A 19495-nucleotide genomic window follows, 5' to 3' on the forward strand; every position below is an offset into this window, starting at 1 on the left:
TATTAATTGGGTTTAATTGAATTTTAATTGGATCAATTTAAATTACCTAACAGGTGCGGAGCATAACCCAATAAAGAAACCCTTTTATCAGTCGATATTGATCTCTTCCCTTCCTCGCGAGTCTCGATCTCTCTCGCCGAGCGAATTCGTTTGTTCTTCTGAAGCTTCAGGTACGTCTGTCTGTCTCTCTCTCTCTCTCTCTCTCTCTCTCATCTGGGCTTCGTTCAGAAACCCTAATCTAAACCCTAATCTCTATCGAAACCCTAGACCAATTTCCTCTGGTTGAAGTAGTAGTGGGTTGTGGTGGGAAGCTAATTACTACTTTTGTTACCTGATCTTGTAAGTTCGTTATGTCGGATTGCCACCAGAGTAGCCCTGAAAGGAAAGCAACCATGAGGACCTGTACGATTTTGACGGTAGAGAACTTATCATGCTTCCGTTCCTTCACCCCTCTCCTAAGCAATAACGAAAATTGATGCCCCCACGTCGTTTATAATATCCCTTAGCCTTATTGCACATGGATTCAGTGAAATAAAACTCTCGTTTGATTTCGGAAGGACATGGGACTATGCCTGTGCTTCTTGTGTTTGATTCCAGTTAAACAACCCACTTGGACAAACCAGAGGAAATTGGTTCTTCAATTTGGATGATGAGTAAAGAGGAGCTGTTTGTTATTAAATTTTTTTTTATCCGCTTGATGGTTGAATGTCGATCCATCTATTTGACACTGGCATGGTAATTGCATTTGGCTAGGTAATTAGTTGATTGTATTATGGGACTTCCAAAAACTCTGACAGAAAAGCTTATTCAGGAAGCCCTTTAGCGGCTGTTAGTACTGCTCAAGATTTGAAATTCATAATTCTCCATGGTAGTATCTCAATTGTGGCCTAGGAGGGTACTAGTTATTGAGTTGAGTATATGTGATTGCTTGTTTGGGTCTATTGTGCAATTGCTGGGTCTCATTGGGAACTCATACTGTTTTACTGTGTTACTTCTTTCTGTTTTTTTTTTTTATCCGCACTGTGTTACTTCTCAAACAACAGAATTCTCCCTTTCATGTTTAAGGAGAAAACCCGTGGTTCTTTAACAGAGAGGCTCTAAATGGAAGAGAACAATCTTTGTTGTTCAGTAAGTGTAAGTGTACGGGGGTAATTTCGTAATTTTAGTAAACAGGGGTATTATGGTAATTTTTGTATGCAAGGGTAATTTGGTCATTTAAATGTACAAGGGTGATATGGTCATTTCAGTATATATGAGTATTTTAGTCATTTTTAATTTTAATTGGGTTAATGGGCGGGTTGGGTTTGATTTTAAATAAATGGGTTGGGTATGGGTAATTGGACTCCTAACTAATTGGGTCTTTAATGGGTCATTACCCACTTATAGCTAACCCAATTTGGCCCAAACCCGCCCATTTGACACCCCTACTGATATTGAACTGTTCTCTGCCGCTGTGGACCATCTTCCCCATGCCCTTGCTAGTTGCTGCCGCCGATCCGTACGCCATCGCTTCGGTATATCCCTCAAATAGATCATCACTCCCAAACCATGTTTCCGTCTTAAGATCCGTTCCCTCAACGCGACGTCTTGTGGAGTCGGCAACCGTGGGGTGGATGCGCCGGTGTCCGTCATAACATCGTCAAACACAAACTGTGGGTCGTGACAGCGATGGACGAACAATGGGTTTCACCATTTAAGGTTTTTTTATCCAAAACCTATTTCAAAATCAGACGGGGGGTTTCCTATTTAATGGGAGATTAGGATCAATCTCTTTGAGAGATTCTCGGGATGGGGAGGCTTAATCGACGGGGACCAAAGGACTTAGGACCCGTTCCGCTTTCTCCTAGATCCTTATTTTTCAAAAAGAATTTAATTTCAAACTCAAATATAACGAAAATGAAAAATATTTTTTCAATTTTTTTGCACCGTTTAAAAGATCTTAATGAGATCTATTAAACAATTTCCATATTTGTAGAAAAATTATTTACGTAAATACATGATTTTTGACCTTGAAATTACCTCTCTTTTTTTAAAGTTGCTTTTTTTAGAATATGGAACGGCACCTTAAGTTATAGTCCCAAAAATCGGCTCCATATATATATACACACACACTCCGGTTCCCCTGAGGGATCCCGGAAAATCTACTCCATGCGGGACTTCACTCCCAGCCCTTGGATCTAATCCAAGGGCTCACGTTTTAAAGGGGAACACGCGGGTCGTTACCGGGTAAATAATACCGGATGCGGGTCGCCCTCTCACTCGGGTTCGAAAACGGGTTAAAACAAATCACCCCCCTTCAGTCCAGTTCACGCGACCTCAGACCAGAGAAGAGAGAGACAGAGAGCAGTAAGAACGAAGAAGAAGAAGAAGAACGAGCAGAAGTCCCAGCGACGAACAACTCTCTCTCTCTCTCTCTGTGTTAGGGTTTTATTTGTTTTCGATTTCTCCATCCCTTAGGGTTTTTGATTTCATTTTTGAGAAACCCAAAAATTAGGGCTTCGAAGAACGAACGACTAGTATAGGGTTTGATTTCAGTTTATTAGCGTTTGATTTCTGTACAAAGGAGAAACGACTGGTATAGAGTTTGAATTTCGCTGTACGTGTGTTATGCTTAGCCATTTGCTCCTCTCTTTTTTTTTTTGAGTTCACTTAGGAATAGCCCTAAGATTGATATTATGGTTTTTGTTTGTCTCGTTTGTTTGTCTCACGATTCATTTACCGATTGGAAATGAAACAAAATTAGGTTTTTTAAATGGTGGATTTGTGGATTTGTGTAAAAGTTAGGTTTTTGTTTTCAAATTTTGTTGACGGTGGTGTTTCTGATGAAAGGCTTCTCAAGATTACAAGATCCTGGAATCGTGAGTGACGGCGTCAAGAAATAGGACGAGATTGTACCACATTTCTCTTTTTGCACAATCAGAGTCGACCAATTAACGTAGGATTAAGACTTTTGGCTTAGATCTCTTATGGATATTTTGGTAGTGACAAATCTAAACCTTTCAAATGCAATAAGTGTTGAAATTGCACATATCTCGTTAGTCCATTCCTTTACCAGAAGAACCACTTGAGTTCATGAACTTGTAAAGGCTGGCTACCTTTTCTTTATGTGATGTGCTACCAAATTTTGTGGATCTGTTTAGGGGTTTTTTTTGTTTTTTTGGTGTTATTCATTGAAATGTTTTACGGTGGTGTCCTCATCCAAGTATGAAGAATTGAACAATAAGTCAGCTCTTGATTTGATATGTTACATTGCAGGCTGAAAACAAAAAGCTTGCAAGGAAAAATGAAACATTGGTGATAAAAATTGAGGAATTGATGAGCTCAAATTAGAGTGACCAAAAAAATTGAGGAGTTGTGCAACAACCTCCATAAGTTATCGAAGAGAAATGAAAAGTTGATATTGTCTGAAACCAAAGTGTTGAAGCTCTAGCTTTTGTTGGTTGTTATGTTAGTTATGGGCTTTGCCATTTGTTTTAGGAGTTTTAGATTTGTGAACAAAGGAAACTTATTGTTCTTGCCATGAGGGAGATGTCATTTGATGAATGTAATGCAACTATGTGGATGAATGTGTAGGTCGTTTTTAGCAGAAGCATAAAAGCAAAATTCTGAAACTTCCAAGTGTTCTGGGGCACTAGCATCCAACTCTAAAGGCTTTTGTCACAAGACCTACCAGTCTTTATTGGATTCCAACATCTTCCTTTCTTTTATAATGATCAGCTCAACAAAGCATCCAATTACAATGAATTGGATTCAAGGCTTTTCTTCCGGTTGAATTTTGAAGCTACCTCCTACTGTTTAAACATGATTAATATTACATGGAAAGCAACCACAAGACCTGTGGCCAAGCAAAAAAATATCCCCATCAAGCCTCTCTATTGCCTTGCCATTTCAATATTTGCACATCACCATTTTGTTCCTGAAACACAAAGGAAATTAGCATTCAACATAGTCAATGTCTATTTCAAGTGCATATTTCTCTTGAAAAACACTTACATTCATCATCGCAATGGTGAGAGTAGTTGTATATCATCCAATAACTGCATTCTACAAACCAAAAACGAAAACAATAAATTTTGACAACCATAGCGATCCTGTTTTAACAACTATCCTAACTCACGATCCTGTTTTAACTTACTGCTCATAACATTTGAATAAAATCCATAACAACAGTTTCCCAAAATGACTTATATAGTACCTTGGTGGTGGTGGTGGTCGAAACAATGGGGTGGATCCACTCGTCTATCTTGTTCTTCCATTTCTTCTTCTCTGTTACGATTGTTGAGAGGGGAAAAGTGAGAGATGGAACCAGGAATGAGAAATTACTACTTATGAAATCGAAAACCCTAACAGATCTCAACGAACGAGAGATTCGAACCCTAAGTCATGGGATCCATAATGAGACAAACAAAAACCATAATATCAGTCTTAGGGTTATTCCTAAGTGAACTCAAAAAAAAAAAAAAAAGGAGCAAAGGGCTAAGCATAACACACGTACAGTGAAATTCAAACTCTATACCAGTCGTTTCTCCTTTGTACAGAAATCAAACACTAATAAACTGAAATCAAACCCTATCGGCCCCTTTGGATGGAGGGGTGAGAAAGGAGAAGAAAGGGGAGTCTTCTCCATTAATGGTGAGAAAGGAGAAGAGAGGGGAGTGATTTCTCACTATGCAACCCAAACAACCGGGAGAAATCAAACCCTCTCCGGCGAGAAACTCTCTCCGGCGACCAAGATCTGTAACTCCGGCGACCAAGATCTGTAAACTCCGGCGACGAAGCTTTCTCCGGCGACGAGCTAGCAACTCCGGCAACGAGCGAGCAACTCTGGCGTGGCCCGCACGCACGCTTTCCTTTCCTTTCTCACGGAATCGCGCCACATCCGGCGCGATTCAGAAATGGGGTCCTGAGAGGAAACGGTTTCTCTCCTTCCCCACCCCTTTCTCGCCTAATGGCTCTCCCAAACGTGGGTGAGAGTCGGATTCCTCACCCTCTCCTTTCTTCTCGCTCGAAATCACTTGTTCCAAACGAGCTGTAATTTTTGGGTTTCTCAAAACGAAATCGAAAACCCTAAGGGATGGAGAAATCGAAAACAACTAAAACCCTAACAAAGAGAGAGAGAGAGAGTCGTTCGTTGTTGGGACTGCTGCTCGTTCTTCTTCTTCGTTCTGACTTCTTTCTGTCTCTCTCTTCTCTGGTCTGAGGTCGCGTGAATTGGACTGAAGGGGGGGTGATTTGTTTTAACCCGTTTTCAAACCCGAGTGAGGGGGCGACCCGCATCCGGTATTATTTACCCGGTAACGACCCGCGTGTTCCCCTTTAAAACGTGAGCCCTTGGATTAGATCTAAGGGCTGGGAGTGAAGTCCCGCATGGAGTAGATTTTCCGGGATCCCTCAAGGGAACCGGAGTGTGTGTGTGTATATATATATATACACACACACACACACACCAGTGTTTGTCCGTGTTTATGGCACTACGCATTTCGGTAGTGCCGTAGGCACGAGCATTTTGTAATATATTTTTGTTTTTTTATGCCAACATCAGAAGCCGAGCAGTGGGTAAAAAGAACCGATGACATTTTTGTAATGTATTTATAAGAGTGGGAGTATTTTTTTAAGAAAGTTGAAAGAGCACACATTAGCCCTTGGATCAAATAAATCTCAGTCATTCTTTCAACTTGTGTTTGTGTGGTCCCTCACCCTTGTGTTTTATTATATATATATATATATATATATATATATATAGAGGAATTTTCAAGTGAGGGATCCCTCATTTTTTTAAAATGAGTGACTTTTATTTCCGGATCAAATTTTGAAAATCCGAACCGTTCAATGTGTGCAGAACGTAATTTTAAGGGTCTCCGCGAGAAATCACCAAAAAAAATGACCGGGAAGGGCATCATCCGAGCAGTTTTTTTTGAACTGTTCAATGAAAACTGCTCGGATGAAGCCCTTCCCGGTTATTTTTTTTGGTGATTTCTCGCGGAGACCCTTAAAATCACGTTTTGATAACTTTGAGCGGCTCGGATCATCGAAATTCAATCAGGAAGGGGAGTCCCGCATTTTAATAAAATGAGGGATCCCTCACCGGAACCTAACTCATATAGAGGAATTTTCAAGTGAGGGATCCCTCATTTTTTTAAAATGAGGGACTTTCATTTCCCGATCAAATTTTGAAAATCCGAACCGTTCAATGTGTGCAGACTCACCGGAACCTAACTCTATATATATATATATGGTATTGTAAATGTAAAGAGTAAGGGCAATTTTGGTACAAAAAATGAATTAAGGATGAAAACATAACACTTTAAAATGATCATGATGGATTTCTAAGATTAGAAGGGTTCTGAGGATCATTCTTTTAAGTCTCCCGAAAAACAATACAGTACTATTAATTCACAAAAATGGACCCGGTCTGATTCGACACTTGTTTATTACTCTGATCGGGTCGATGTGGTTCGAAGCTGCTTCTGCTGTTCTGCCTTCGGTATGCTCTCTCTCTTTCTCTCTCTGTCCGTATAGATACATTGAAAGTCATATACATACAAATGTGTTTGTGGATAGATCTTGAATTCAGTAATCATGCAATCATGCAAGTTGATTGATTTCTCATACAAATGATTCTTCTTGTTTGATGGAAAATTCCAACCACTGCATTAATTTCCGTGGATAGGTATCCAGCAAAATGTAGTACTGATTATCGGTAAAATCTGCATTGAAACTCTTCTTGTTTTGCCTCTTTTTGTGCATACATTGACCACCAGGGCTAGGGTTAGATGACGGTGCCAGAGCTGGCTTTGGGCTAAAGTTCGTAAAGCCACCACTAAAATTAAGTTAAACTGCTTAAATTTTTAGGGGCCCAATTCTGAGTGAAGCGTCGGTGAAAAGATCCAAACATGAAATTATTCGGTGTTTTCTTTTGGAAGTCAGGAATTTTATTTTATTTTATTTTTGAAAATAGGTGCACTTTCCAGCATTGATGGGAGGGATTTATGTTCCAAATTGAAAGTCTTGAGATGAGTTTCTCCAAAAGAAACAAAGCCCATTGATGTGCTCACTTACTTGAAGGCAAAGGGTAGTTGTTTTCCAAATGTATGGATTTGTTGAGTATTCCGGTTACAGTTGTATCGGGGGGAAAATTTCGTGAAGTTAATGTTGATAAAAACCTACATTCGGTCAACTATGCCACGAGAGAGATTGATTGAATTGGCTGTTATCTGTTAAAAGATTATGGTAAAAAATTTTGATTATGCAAGTTTAATTAATACATTGCAGCTAAAAATATGAGAAGAGTAATGTTTAAATGATAGTTTTTGGGATATTGTAATGGTTATTGAATTTGGGTTTTATGCTCTTAAATGCTTGTATTGACTTCGGTATGAAGGGTATTTTTCTGTAATTATTTTTAACTACGCAAAGTACATTGAGAGTTTAAGGCCCTATTTGGGAATTTTGCTTTAGGCCTTGTCAATCTTGGCCCTGGACGGTGGTATTATATGCACTTGAGGCTATGTAAGCATTTTGGTTGGTACTTCAGAAATTTGGTAGCCAACCCCAAAGGGTTCGCCCGGCCCAAGGGTTTTTAGTGCCCAAGGCCTAATAAAAAAAAGTGTGCCCTTAAAGACACAAAGAACAACATGCTACATGCTGATTAATAAAAACCCCTATTCATTTTCCCCTTCCATTTAATCGATTATCGAGAGAGAAGATTGAACATCACGAGGTTCTTACCAGTCGGGAAACCCCAAGCCTGCTGAAAAACCCAATCGGAAAATCGATTGTAGAAGACGAAGACCCAATAGGCTGCAACGGTGCTACCTCTCAAATGCAGACGAGAGCACCTTTTTATTTTAGTTTCCTTTTTATTTTATTATGGGTCTTATATTGGGCCTTTAGGCCTAATGAATGTTGTGTAATTTATTTTGGGCCTTTAGGCTGAATGAAGTTTTTTTGTCTAGGCCTTTTTTTAAAATCAGATTGGCCATTTTTTTCCCTATTGGGCTAAAAAGACCCCTACTCAAGCCTAATAGTAAAAATAATAGGAGTGCCCCTAATTTTTTGGGTTTTTTGGATGCTCAAGACCCAAGCCTCTTGGGCCTTGCGGTTGGGCTGGCCCTGTGCCCGGTGGTCTTGGCCTGGGACTTCAGAGGGTTTCTCTCTCTTAAGGTCTATTCTCCTCGCCAACAACTCTGGGGCCACCTCACCTCACGTGTAAGCGTGGAAAGGGATGTGGGAAGGGCTGTAGGGATTAATCTGAGGTGCGTCCAAGCTGGCTTGGACACCTTCCATTACCAAAAAGAAAAAAAAAGTCTGGTATCCATTACGGCTAGCTAGCCGGGAGAACTAACTTCAACAGTTAGGCTGTCTAAGACTCTAATTCAACTCTTCTTCTTCCTTTTTTTCCCCCCTTCTTTTTCTTGTTGTTCAAGCTGAAAGAACTCACATGAGCAGCAAGCACAATTTGATGCACTGTCAAAATTTTGAAATGGAGGGATTGCTTTGATATAACAAGATGACTGCAGATTGCCTTCTTTTTTAATTAGAGTCAGTTCAGTTGTCAAAACCCTGTATTGACTGACCCTAAGATTTGATATCACCTAGGAGGGAGGATACCCCGACTCTCAGACCTTAATCACCTGACCAATCTTTAGGGTTGATTGCAGATTGCCTCACTCTTCATTGGTTTCTCAGTGGCAAACACAGTGACATGGCCCACCTTTTTCCTAGGAACCGTTAGGGTCGAATGAAATAAGAGAGTTCTTCCATTGAATTGCACGTAAAGTCTGTGACTCTTTTCTTTTATGCAATGGTTGTCCCTGTTTGAATAAGGGTATGAATTTACTGGATTTATTAGTATTACATTGCTGTAACTTGTTTTTCATTGTTTATTTTACGATATTGGTGACAATATCTATTCCATCTGATTGTCCTATTGTTCGAATAATATTTATTTATAAAGGCAACCCTTCTCTCTTTTCTGTTTAACATTTGACTTAGGTTTTACATACAGCTAGATGAGAATCAACCGCCTCATACAGCTCAATGAAAGTGTTATCATTTTTTTCTTAAGTGTGAAAGTAGGTGGCGTCCATTGAGATGATCAGGCCTCAAAATCACTTGGTGAATACTGGAGGCAAGTGACTAGGTAATGCCTAGATCTTGTTTCTCTGCTATCTTGCTACGATTCCTTGAACAATTATAGATCACTGTGTCGTAGACATCAACTATTCACAGTACATTCTTCGAGTTCTAAGTTTTTGTTTGTGTACAAGTATATATGGACAGCACTTAGCTGAGCAGTTCTTTGTGAGTAAATGGAATAAATAGAAGTGTAGAAACTTCGGAACCTCAAAAGAAGTGAAATACAAATTTGAGACAGATTTCTCATTTAAATTGGATAATGAAGTTCAAGTTCGTATGCTTGCTTTCTGTTGCAGAGGATATATTTGAGGGGAGAAGGTTCTTGGACTAGGCTTCAAAAGGTGAAAAGTCTTGGTCTACTTTTATTACAAAAGAGAGATTCAAAATTCTGATTCGGTAGTTACTTTGATCTTTGATCAGAACAAAGTAAAGGATAGAAATCAATCAGTCAATCAGGTCAGTAGAGAGTTCCGCAAGTAGCATACTAGTAATTGCAGAGGCATATGAAACCATTATGTTCTTTTGGTTTTTTTTCCTCTTTCAGGTACTATATGGAAGTTCAAGCACATAAACAGCAAATTTTCTTACTAGTTGGAATCCTGCTTACAGCCCTTGCCATCCTTGGCTCTTGCATGCATACTTTTCTAGTTTCAAGTGAGGTTAGTGAGCCACACAGCTTCTTGCTGCTATTTTATGAAAGGATTTGTTTTTTTTCCTCAATGGTGGATGTTTGTCATGAGGTCTTTCACAATCGCTCTAAAGCTTCTAGTTTTCCTCGAGCTTTCTGGGAAAAGCTTAGTTTTAGCCTTTCAGGTTGGATTTAAGTTGGTCTCAATCCAAGTTCTTGTTGACTTAATTGATTTTTTGTCAAGTCACTCTCTGTCTTCACTTTCAGGAAGGCAAGTATGACACAAATTCCGATGTCCAACCTTTCCCAGAGTTTCACAAATTCATTACAGAACCGTATTTCAAAAAACGTGACAGCTTGCTTGATTCCGATTTCAGAAGCTTCATATCAAATAAGCTTCCCCTCGACTCCTGTGCAATACTGCAAGATAAACTCAATTTTATGCCCAGGCTGTCGGTACTGAAACGCTATCTAATTGGTGAAGGCTCTCATCGTCGCCTACTTTCATCCATCGGACTGAGTTTTGAGCCGGAGTCCGTAGCAGAGCGCCCCAGAAACTTGTGCAAGGTCATAAGCATAGAAAGACTGCCTTATGGGGTTTTCGCAGATCCATTTGAGCTTCAGCATCTCCTCCAGCGTGGTGGTAAACTACATTTTTTTCCTTTCTTCTTTAAGTGATATCGTAATAATCTTAGTACTTTCTTCTGCGGTTCGTGACTCTGCACTAGTAATGCAGTTTTAAGGGATGCAGCTGTTTTTGGAGACACGAATTTGGAGTTGCCTTCTTCAGTTTCAAATTGTTCAGTAGTTGAGATCCATGTGGATGTCTCTCCTAACATATTTTCAGGACATATGAACGGAGTGGAAATCAACATTGAGCTTCCATTACATGCACGTTATCCGGTACGTGAAAGGAACTCTCATCAAAGAAATAGGAAAGTATTCATTAGGGACTTTTTCCTGTTTCTTTTCCTTTTCTGACCGGGCATTGCGTGAAGTTTCATCAATTTGTTATACATTTGAATTGATATTTCTGGTCAAGATTGTGAAAGACTGTTTTTACACCAATACCGTTGCTATTACAACTAATTTCAGAATTGGAATTGTGAATTGTTTGTAACTCAACCATATTCCATGGTTTTTTTTTTTTTTTTGGCAGCCTTTGGGAGAACTTGCCTTTTCAAGAGTTGAATTTGGCGGACCGAACATATTTGTACAGTGCAATATTGAGGGGAAATCACATAATCACAGCTGTTTATTTATCCTAACTGGTAATAGTGCTGAAGAATCCCAAACTGGTATTGCTTGGGATATACCATGTGGAATTAAGGAACACAATGGAATTGTCTCTGTTGTTACCTTTGTTTCAGCTGTTGTATCAGCTCTTTTCATTGTATTGGCAACTGTTTGTTATTCAGATATTCAGACATCTGCAGTGATGTAGAACAAAATTCATTTATTATTAGGAGCTCCAGCCCTTCAATTGTAACTGTCATTTTCTTGGAGAGGAAGATAGGGAAAGGGGACATTGAAACATTCCCATTTCAATAGACAAGGTGTGAGGAGATTTCACCACTCCCCCTACCGCAATGTTCAATCTCACCGTCCGCCTCGGCAATCAATGGTTCGAACCGTCCAAAACACTTTTAGATAGTGAGATTGAGAGCGATGAGGGGAGTGGTAAAACATAACGGTGGGGGTAGACTTTTTGCCAAAAAATAACATACATTTATTTAACTTTTTCTTGGTCGGGAACAAACAATAATTGAATGAGGTACAAGAACAAGTGCCACGCCCACAAAACCCAAGCGACAAATTTACAGAACCAAACACAGACCGGATCCCAGCACACTGTAAAAAAGCAGCCAACTATAGAAAACTCTGATTAATTTGGACTCCAAGTAGAGACACATAAGTTAGCAATGACACCGAGCATGCGCTTTGGTCACATGACATGAACCAAAAATTACCAGCCAAGAGATCCCATCTTGTTTCTGGGGTAGAATCCATGGTCACCGTTAACGGCAGATTGAGCTAGATCAACGCTTGGCTTGTCCGTCATGCAATCCGTTGCAACCGATCATGCCACAAGTACTATGACCACAATAAGAATCACGATGCCAAATATTACCAACAGCAAGCAGGTCTGCGTTGAAACCAAAAGTTTAGTGAAAGTTCCATGGAAATTATTGTAATGGTGATATATCCAAGACTGAATTACAATAAAAAGCATCCAATCAGGTTTATCACTTGAAGCCAGCTAGACACAAACAGATGTATAGTGTCAATGGCTGCAGTGGCCTACCGATAGAGTGATTCTGGGGTGGCATTTTTATTATAAGCAACATAATGGCAAATAACTAAACCCCTTTGACAACCCAAGAACTGAATCTTTATATTTTGAAAATGGTTGTCAGACAATTTCAAGATTCCTACCACACCAATAGCTACAACTAATGGCACCTCAAACCCTATCATAAACTTTAGTAAATTACTAAATTCAATACTTCAGGATAAGGGGGCACATCTAAGTGGCATCCTGAACACCCGAGATCCTCTGTACCAAGAATTTGGTGTACCTCCGTACCGAGATGTTTTGGGTCGTTAGATTATATGAGTTTTTTTTTTTTTTTTTTGAATGTTTCAAAATCTTCATGCAATCCATTGGCCGGAAACGCACTGGTACAGAGGATTTTATTCCCATCTTCAAAAGGTAATGGGTTGAAATGCAGCCTTCAAATCAAGAACTGAAGTAATGGATGCCGAGGAAGGGAGTGGCGAGGGCCGAGGCCATAAGAAGAAACTCATAGAATGGCTGATGTATATATTTCATTTATAACAGAAGTTCCCATAACGAAGTCCACCTAAGCACTAAACAGTTGAATGAAGACCCTTCTCATTGGTGTAAGTGACCTAATCATCGATACACCTCCAAACTTCCAAACCTCAAAACATTAATCATAACATAACAGTTTCTTGTAGTACAGGGCCTACAGGCCACTTATAAGATTGTTCATCAGGGTCTTTCCAAAGCAAAGCCTGCAAGAAAAAACGCAGCATACCTAGCCTAGTTGTTTTAGCAAAATGAGAGCAAAGGTCATAACTTGTGGTAAATTACCAGAGACGAGTTTGATTTTTGGGTCTTCGCTGCTTGGTTAAGTTGGGATTTCCCCTGTGCAGTTGCAGCATGAGAGCCTTCAATATTGGCTCCAATGTCATCTGAAAGCAATTTTCAATATTAGTGGCATACGACATCATGTACAGAAGTGGTATTGTGCAATCATGGAAAGTGGCAAGTGTTCGACTTACCAATCACAGTCCCTTGTTCATGGACAAGCACAGCAAGGTCTTTAAAAATCTCATTCACTTCCCCAATTTGCTGCTGGATTTCGTGAATTCCCTGCTCTCTTTCATCAATGATAACCTCGTTGAAGGCAACCTCATTGTCCAGCAGCAAAACCTCTTGTCTGTATCACAAAATTACAGAGACAGTATGGGTGCTATATTACATCACCCAAGAAACAAGGACAGTTCAAGGAAGGAGATGTGTCCGTGTCCGACATCGACACTTCTCGAACACTTGTCTGGCACTATTCCTTTCGTGTCCGGTACTCTTCCTTTCGTGTCCGTAATTAGAAATAAAAATCTTAATTCGAACACGTGTCCAACACTCTATTTGCAACATGTCTGGATATGATAAAGAAAATACAAGATTAAAATCTCCATTGTGCAGAATATATGCAAATTTTATGCAATGGGTATCTAAACAATATAAAGAAGAAAATATATAAAGAAAACAATATCATGAGTAGCATTTCCTAGCCGTGTCCACACATGACTTCTTCAGTATTGAGTCAGTCTAGATTCTTCATTGGTTAATGTTTTTCATGATTATGCAATTGGGATCCAAACTTATGGTTATATATATGCATATTTTTATAGGTGAATATATATAATATAATGTATCCCCACTGCGTCTTTGAGTTACTTTTTAGGAAATACCATATCTATGTATCCATGTCATGTCGTACCTGTGTCCCATGTCCATATCCTAGCTTCTTAGTACCAGTTGTACAACACAATAGGGAAATTGAATTCCTCGGAGGCCCTGAACTGGACAGGGCAGTTTAAATAATATTTGGAGCACAACATGAAAGAAGTACCAAAATCGAAAATAATTATATTTTCAAAGTTTTCTCGTCATTAGTCACTCATCCACCAGATTCTCTCAGGTATTTTCTTCTATCTGCTGAAGCCCCATCCTAACACAAGTAACCTCCCATGAAGCTTTGCTAGCTTTATGCCTATGTAGATACACCCATAGTCACTGCAGAGCCATTAGTAGATATCTAATTCAAGTTTTCTTCCAATCCATCCTCACAACCATCTGCATCTCATCTTTGTAACCCTCTGTTCTTCTTGACGTGCCTTCACACTATCCATCACTTGAGCTAAAGAAGATGGGTCAAAGTGAGATAGATGGGGAACTTGGGGATTGCGAACCACTAAGAATGCCCAGTTGGAATACAATGGTGCTGCAGTAGGCTCATCCCCAAAAGAACCATTTGTTTGCAATCTATTAGTTTACGCTTACGTATTTGCATTTTGCAATTATGGTACTTTTACAGAAAGCATAAATATATGTAGATAGAGGCAAAAATGATACTGCATTAGCTCCAGAATCCCACATACAGTACTTGGATAGATAATTAGAAATAGTGAAATTACTACAACTCACCTTCTAGATTCAACAAGAAGAGCACGTTGTTCTGGACTCTTATCTGAACTTACGGCAATCTCACTGGCTGTATAGCTGTATATCAATATAAATGCATCCATAACATAAGCAACATGGACGAAAGGATATTTTCATTTTGGAGTCATTTTGAAGTGTAAGCAATATTCCTGTATGTTTCAATAGTCACAAGGGTCGTGTAAATGATGTGGACAGTGGACAATCCACGAAGAAGTTTAAAAATGAATTATGCAAAGGCCAAACCCTCCCACAATAACTACCTTGATGGAAGAACTGCTTGGGGAACCAAAGGAGCATATGCTGTCTCCCTTTCAGCTGCAAGCCTTTGTGCCTTCTGAAACTCTTTCAAAACTGCTTGGAAATCTTTTGCAAGTTTAGCATCCGTAATCTTCTTGCTGGCCTGCATTTAGAGGATTCAAATCCCAGAGAGGAACACAGAGAGATTTGTAAAAGGGTCTTGTTCAGCAACTTACGTTTACTAATTCAAACACATTAAGCAATTCAAAGAGTGGGGTCTCCAGGATTGACCAAGACAACAACAAAAACTTTGAAGATAACTATTTTCTCAAAAGCCATCTCTAATGGAGGCCAAAGAAATCAGATATTAAAAGAACATATAGAACAGAATAACCTTCATGAACAAGATAATGGCAATATGCTGGAGAGAGAGAGAGAGAGAGAGAGAGAGCGAGTCATACACTGACTTCAGTCCGATGATCAGTTTCACTAGCTTGCTTAAGTTTAGCTGAAGTATCCTTAACCACTTGGCCAATATGTAACCTTGTCTTGTGCCTGCAGTTGAGCAAATAAGGTAATAGAACACCCAAATGAGAGGTACAAAACTAATTTAATACCAAGCATTCGAAAGAACAAAACAAAAACATAGAAAAAGCAAAGGGAAACAAAAAGCACCTGCATCAAGGAAATTACGCAGTATCCAAGCATAATTCCTTGACTGTTAAATATACATGCATATTACTCTCATGTGGTTTTGGGGATGAAAGTGCAACCACAAAATATTCCATCCAAATTGACGGAAATTGTAACAACTGTGCCTAATTAAAGAGATTTAAGCCAGTTATTCTTAAACGCGAAAGGACAACTATGCACTTACCATCTTCATCTTCCACTGTTTGTAGTCTGTACTACGATACTACCTAACCATCTTCATCTTCCCCTCCTCAGCCAGTCACCCCGCCTCTCCCCTTCCCAACCACTTTTGTCACCCCAATTTCCCTACCTCGACACTCCCCCTTTCTCGCCACCCGCTCACCCCTCTTCCCAACAGCACAATTTAAGGCGAGCCAGAGAGCCCACAACCAAAGAAGGATGCAAAAACAATTTCCTAGTAACACCATAAACCAAATCAATTACTGCACAAGGTGTCGTTATGGAGTGTGAAGCCTGATGCGCTCTGATTACTGAGGAGCTGATGGTTTTTGATCACCTAGCTATATATTGTACAAAAGGGAAACTCCAACATAATCCTGTATTCTCGTTTGCCATGGTCAAAAAATGCAGCCACCATCAACGTAGCCCACATTGGTTGAACCACTCAAATTCCATGTTCTTTTGTGCTTTCGATTACTTTGTTTCCTATCCATAACCGTGCTGCTAGGGTTTCACATATTCCTAGCAGGTGTCGTGTGAATTGTGATAAAAAAAAAAAAAAAAACTAGTTTTGTTAACTACCCATAGTGAGTTTAACTATCATACTATACTACCAAACAGCACCTGAATCCATAACCAAAATATCTCTTTAAACGACTAAGGCTCCATTTCCTTAACCTTTTTTTTGTTCGTCTTTTCTAAATTTTTGTTAGATTCACCTCATATTTTTTGAATTAATTATTCATCTTGACGAGAGGAGTCTAAAAAGTAAAAAATTGTGACTAAAAGCAAAAAAAGTTTCACTAAAGACAGAAAAAAATATCAAATAGCTGTCTCATATGTACTTTTTTCAACACCGGTCCACATTTTTATATGTTTCTGGTTCCTCTCGTTGAGACGAATGATCAACCCCAAATTAGGGCAAAAAACTCAACAAAAAGTTGCGAAAAAGTAAAAAAATACTGAAAAAGTTTCAGACAAAAAAGTCTTGAAGAATGGAGCCTAAGAGTGTCCCCGAAGGCATAACTAAAACTAAAAGATTTCTAAAGTTAGCAATGTTGGTCCAAAATATGGCTCACAATGGAATAATAAAACTAAGCAACCCCTTAACCAATAACCAAATTTTGGCCTTTGCATAACTAAAACTAGCAATCTTTTCTCTTCGGATAAACAAATTTAATGGGGACCACACTCTCTTTCCTTTCTTTCTCTTCTTCTCTCCTCCTATCACTATCAATAGACCTGCACACTTACATTTATTAGAGCATCCACAATGTAATAACCAAAATTGGATAACCAAAAGTTGTCACATTACCTTTTGGTTATCCATTTAAGACATTGTTAAAGTTAGCAATATAAAGGTTCACATTGTTTATTTTTTGCCCATAACCAAAAGGAATTGGCAAAAATTCAAATCTAATGGTCAATTTTTTTCTTCTCAATCTAATGGTCTACATTGAATGAGATTTTAGTAAAATAAATGAAACTGAAGAGTATTTGTTAAAATCCATAAAGTGATCAATATTGTTAAATGCACAACCATTTGCCAAAGTGGAGAGTGAGTTTTACCTACCAATAAAGTATTTGTTTTATGGAGAGTGAGTTTCACTTTCCCATGATGGTTGTACTTGATTGAGAAGATGTGGGGTCCAATAAATTTGGTTATTGGTAAAAGATTGCTAGTTTTGATTATCCAAATGATCAAACTTGATGAGTTGCTAAGAGTTTGCTAAATTTGATTATTACAATGTGAGCACTTTTTTGAGCACACATTGCTAACTTTAGCAACCTTTTGGTTTTGATTATTACATTGTGGATGCTCTTATCAACTCTCAATACTAAAAATGAGTTTTTGATTATGGCCCATTGTGGACTTCACATTGTTTATTTTAACAACCCTTTAAAAGGATAGCCAAAAAATGAGCTGACAAATTTTGATTATCCAATTTTGGTTATGCCATTGGAGTCACAGTGGCGGAGGCAGCATAGGACTAGTGGCACTGGCCCCCACTGCAATTTCCAATAATTTTACTTTTTTTATAACTAAGGTGTCGAGTCAGCTTTCGTGCATCTCGATTAATTCTAGAGGACCAATTCAATCGTTCACTTGCGGGGTCTTAATTAAAGTCAGAGCAAATCTTTGCATGGATTGGCCCAAAAGAGTTGATAGCACCTAAGAGGTTTCGAGCCTGAGATCTTAGGAAGAAGCAAACCACTAAGTTTGAAGCCTTGACTACAAGGCCAACTCCTTGGGGTTCAATAATTTCACTTTTACCCTTTATTTATAATGGTCTTGACATTTGTATCCAAAAAATTATACACATTTTCGTTTTATATCACTTACGTCCTTAGTATCTTTGTCAAGTTTCCAAAAAGATTCTTTTAATTTATTTGTTTTACATAAAGCTCCGTTAGAGCCGACCCCAAGTGATTGGGACTTAAGGCTCGGTTTGGTTTGGTTTACATAAAGCTCCGTTATCTATCTATGCATGGTAGCAAATTCTACATTTTAACTTCATTTTATATTATTGTTGTTTATTGTAGGTAAAAGATAAGAAATTGTAAACATTGGACAGTTTGTTTGGCCATTAATGGCCTTGAAATTAGACGATGTGTGCATAGGTTGGTATGAACATCCGAATAGCAAAATAAATAAAAAATTCTAAGACCATATTTAATGGTGCCCCACGGGGTGAAATTCCTGGCTACGCCGCTACACCACTGATTGGAGATACCCTAAAGTTAAGCCATTGTGCTGATTGGAGATACCCTAAAGTTAAGCCAAATTGAGCGCATAATTCAGATCCGCAGTAAGAAAAAAAAACAATTGACCGAATTGCTTGAACACTCAGAAACCAAACAATTCAGTTATGATTATTTAACAAAATTGAAAACGAATAGAAGAAAAAGGAAGATTCATGGTCACACTACTCACAGCTTCTCGCGGAGCTCGGGCGTGTCCTTGGGGGTCCCGAGGGTATTGACGAGCCTCTGAAATGTGGAGACAGCCGTGTTGATCTGAAAAATCCCCGAGGCAACGGCTTGCGACGCGTCTTGGGTGGGGTCTCGCCTGGAACTCATAGGACGACCCGCTTCGAGATCTTGGAAGCTCATATCTCTCAACCCAGTTCAACGAATTCTCCTATCCTATGGAACAGGGAAAGAGAATTCAGAAGCAAATTGAAGAATTTTGGAGGGGAGTGAGAACTGAGAAGTAGGAAGCTGAATAGTGGTGCCTGGGGACGACGATCGAAGAGGAGAGAAGTGACACAATCATTTGATACGCTTGACGTCGAGTTTAGATTCCTCCTTTTGGTCGTGGACCAATTGGGGCATTTGTTGGGGCCTCCAACTCAAGTCTAGAATGTACTCTAGTTAGAGTAGTATTTTCTTTGTCCTTCCTATTCCTAACACGTGAAGGCTAGGTTCGAATTCCATCGTCAACGTTTGAGATTCAGGACTATAGAGTGTCTGAAACCTCTTGTGAACTAGGGACGGATGGAAGGGGCACGTGCTCCCATTTGAAATTAAAATAATTTTGTTATATTTTCATATAATTAATATAATTATGAAATTAAGTGTGCTACTACACATATACACTTGCATATATTTTGAAATATGCATATATAATCAGTTTTATGTTTCAATTTCGTCATATGGGGCATTTATATTTGTTGGTTCCTGAACTATTTGTCTATTTAGATCGATTCTTTTTTAATTGTACGTATTTTTAACGTTCTAAGAGGATTATTTTAAAATAATATCATTAATAAATCTATATCGATCATTCTAAAACTTGTCAATATTCATGTAAAACATAATCTCAAATTTTGTCTGAGATCTTGTACTCATTTTTACATAAT

The 19495-nt window shown here is 38.9% G+C and overlaps 2 protein-coding genes across 11 annotated transcripts; one reads left to right on the top strand and one right to left on the bottom strand.

Annotated features, from left to right (window-relative positions):
- The first annotated feature begins 46 nt into the window (after positions 1 to 46).
- Positions 47 to 11255, top strand: LOC131333757 (uncharacterized). 9 transcript variants are annotated; one of them, XM_058368484.1, is made up of 7 exons: positions 47 to 170; positions 9008 to 9142; positions 9435 to 9594; positions 9683 to 9797; positions 10034 to 10409; positions 10503 to 10669; positions 10926 to 11255. In XM_058368484.1, the coding sequence occupies exons 4-7, from the start codon at positions 9690 to 9692 to the stop codon at positions 11208 to 11210; spliced, it is 936 nt and encodes a 311-aa protein (XP_058224467.1). In that variant the 5' UTR covers positions 47 to 170; positions 9008 to 9142; positions 9435 to 9594; positions 9683 to 9689; the 3' UTR covers positions 11211 to 11255. The 9 variants fall into 9 exon arrangements, with proteins under 9 accessions (XP_058224467.1, XP_058224470.1, XP_058224464.1 ...); XM_058368487.1 differs by having other exon boundaries at positions 9435 to 9479; XM_058368488.1 differs by having other exon boundaries at positions 75 to 170; positions 8995 to 9142; positions 9435 to 9479.
- A 216-nt stretch (positions 11256 to 11471) lies between these two features.
- On the bottom strand, positions 11472 to 19036 carry LOC131333759 (syntaxin-22-like). Of its 2 annotated transcripts, XM_058368490.1 has the most exons (7): positions 18568 to 19036; positions 15221 to 15314; positions 14783 to 14922; positions 14505 to 14579; positions 13076 to 13233; positions 12885 to 12985; positions 11472 to 11912 (listed from the first exon to the last, which is right to left on the bottom strand). In XM_058368490.1, the coding sequence occupies exons 1-7, from the start codon at positions 18744 to 18746 to the stop codon at positions 11847 to 11849; spliced, it is 813 nt and encodes a 270-aa protein (XP_058224473.1). In that variant the 5' UTR covers positions 18747 to 19036; the 3' UTR covers positions 11472 to 11846. The 2 variants fall into 2 exon arrangements, with proteins under 2 accessions (XP_058224473.1, XP_058224474.1); XM_058368491.1 differs by lacking the exon at positions 14505 to 14579 and having other exon boundaries at positions 18568 to 18925.
- Positions 19037 to 19495: the final 459 nt, after the last annotated feature.

Source organism: Rhododendron vialii, chromosome 7a (assembly GCF_030253575.1).
Source record: "Rhododendron vialii isolate Sample 1 chromosome 7a, ASM3025357v1".
Lineage (NCBI taxonomy): Eukaryota > Viridiplantae > Streptophyta > Magnoliopsida > Ericales > Ericaceae > Rhododendron > Rhododendron vialii.

Bases quoted from the DNA above. Each gene is read 5' to 3' on its own strand.
- LOC131333759 (XM_058368490.1), bottom strand. From the start codon at position 18,746: ATGAGCTTCCAAGATCTCGAAGCGGGTCGTCCTATGAGTTCCAGGCGA. The intron at 15,315-18,567 runs GTGAGTAGTGTG...GCTCAACTGCAG, and splicing joins CCCGAGCTCCGCGAGAAGCT to GCACAAGACAAGGTTACATA. The intron at 14,580-14,782 runs GTAGTTATTGTG...ATTGATATACAG, and splicing joins CAAGCAGTTCTTCCATCAAG to CTATACAGCCAGTGAGATTG.
- LOC131333757 (XM_058368481.1), top strand. From the start codon at position 9,642: ATGAAACCATTATGTTCTTTTGGTTTTTTTTCCTCTTTCAGGTACTAT. The intron at 9,798-10,033 runs GTTAGTGAGCCA...CTTCACTTTCAG, and splicing joins CTTTTCTAGTTTCAAGTGAG to GAAGGCAAGTATGACACAAA. The intron at 10,410-10,502 runs GTAAACTACATT...CTAGTAATGCAG, and splicing joins GCATCTCCTCCAGCGTGGTG to TTTTAAGGGATGCAGCTGTT.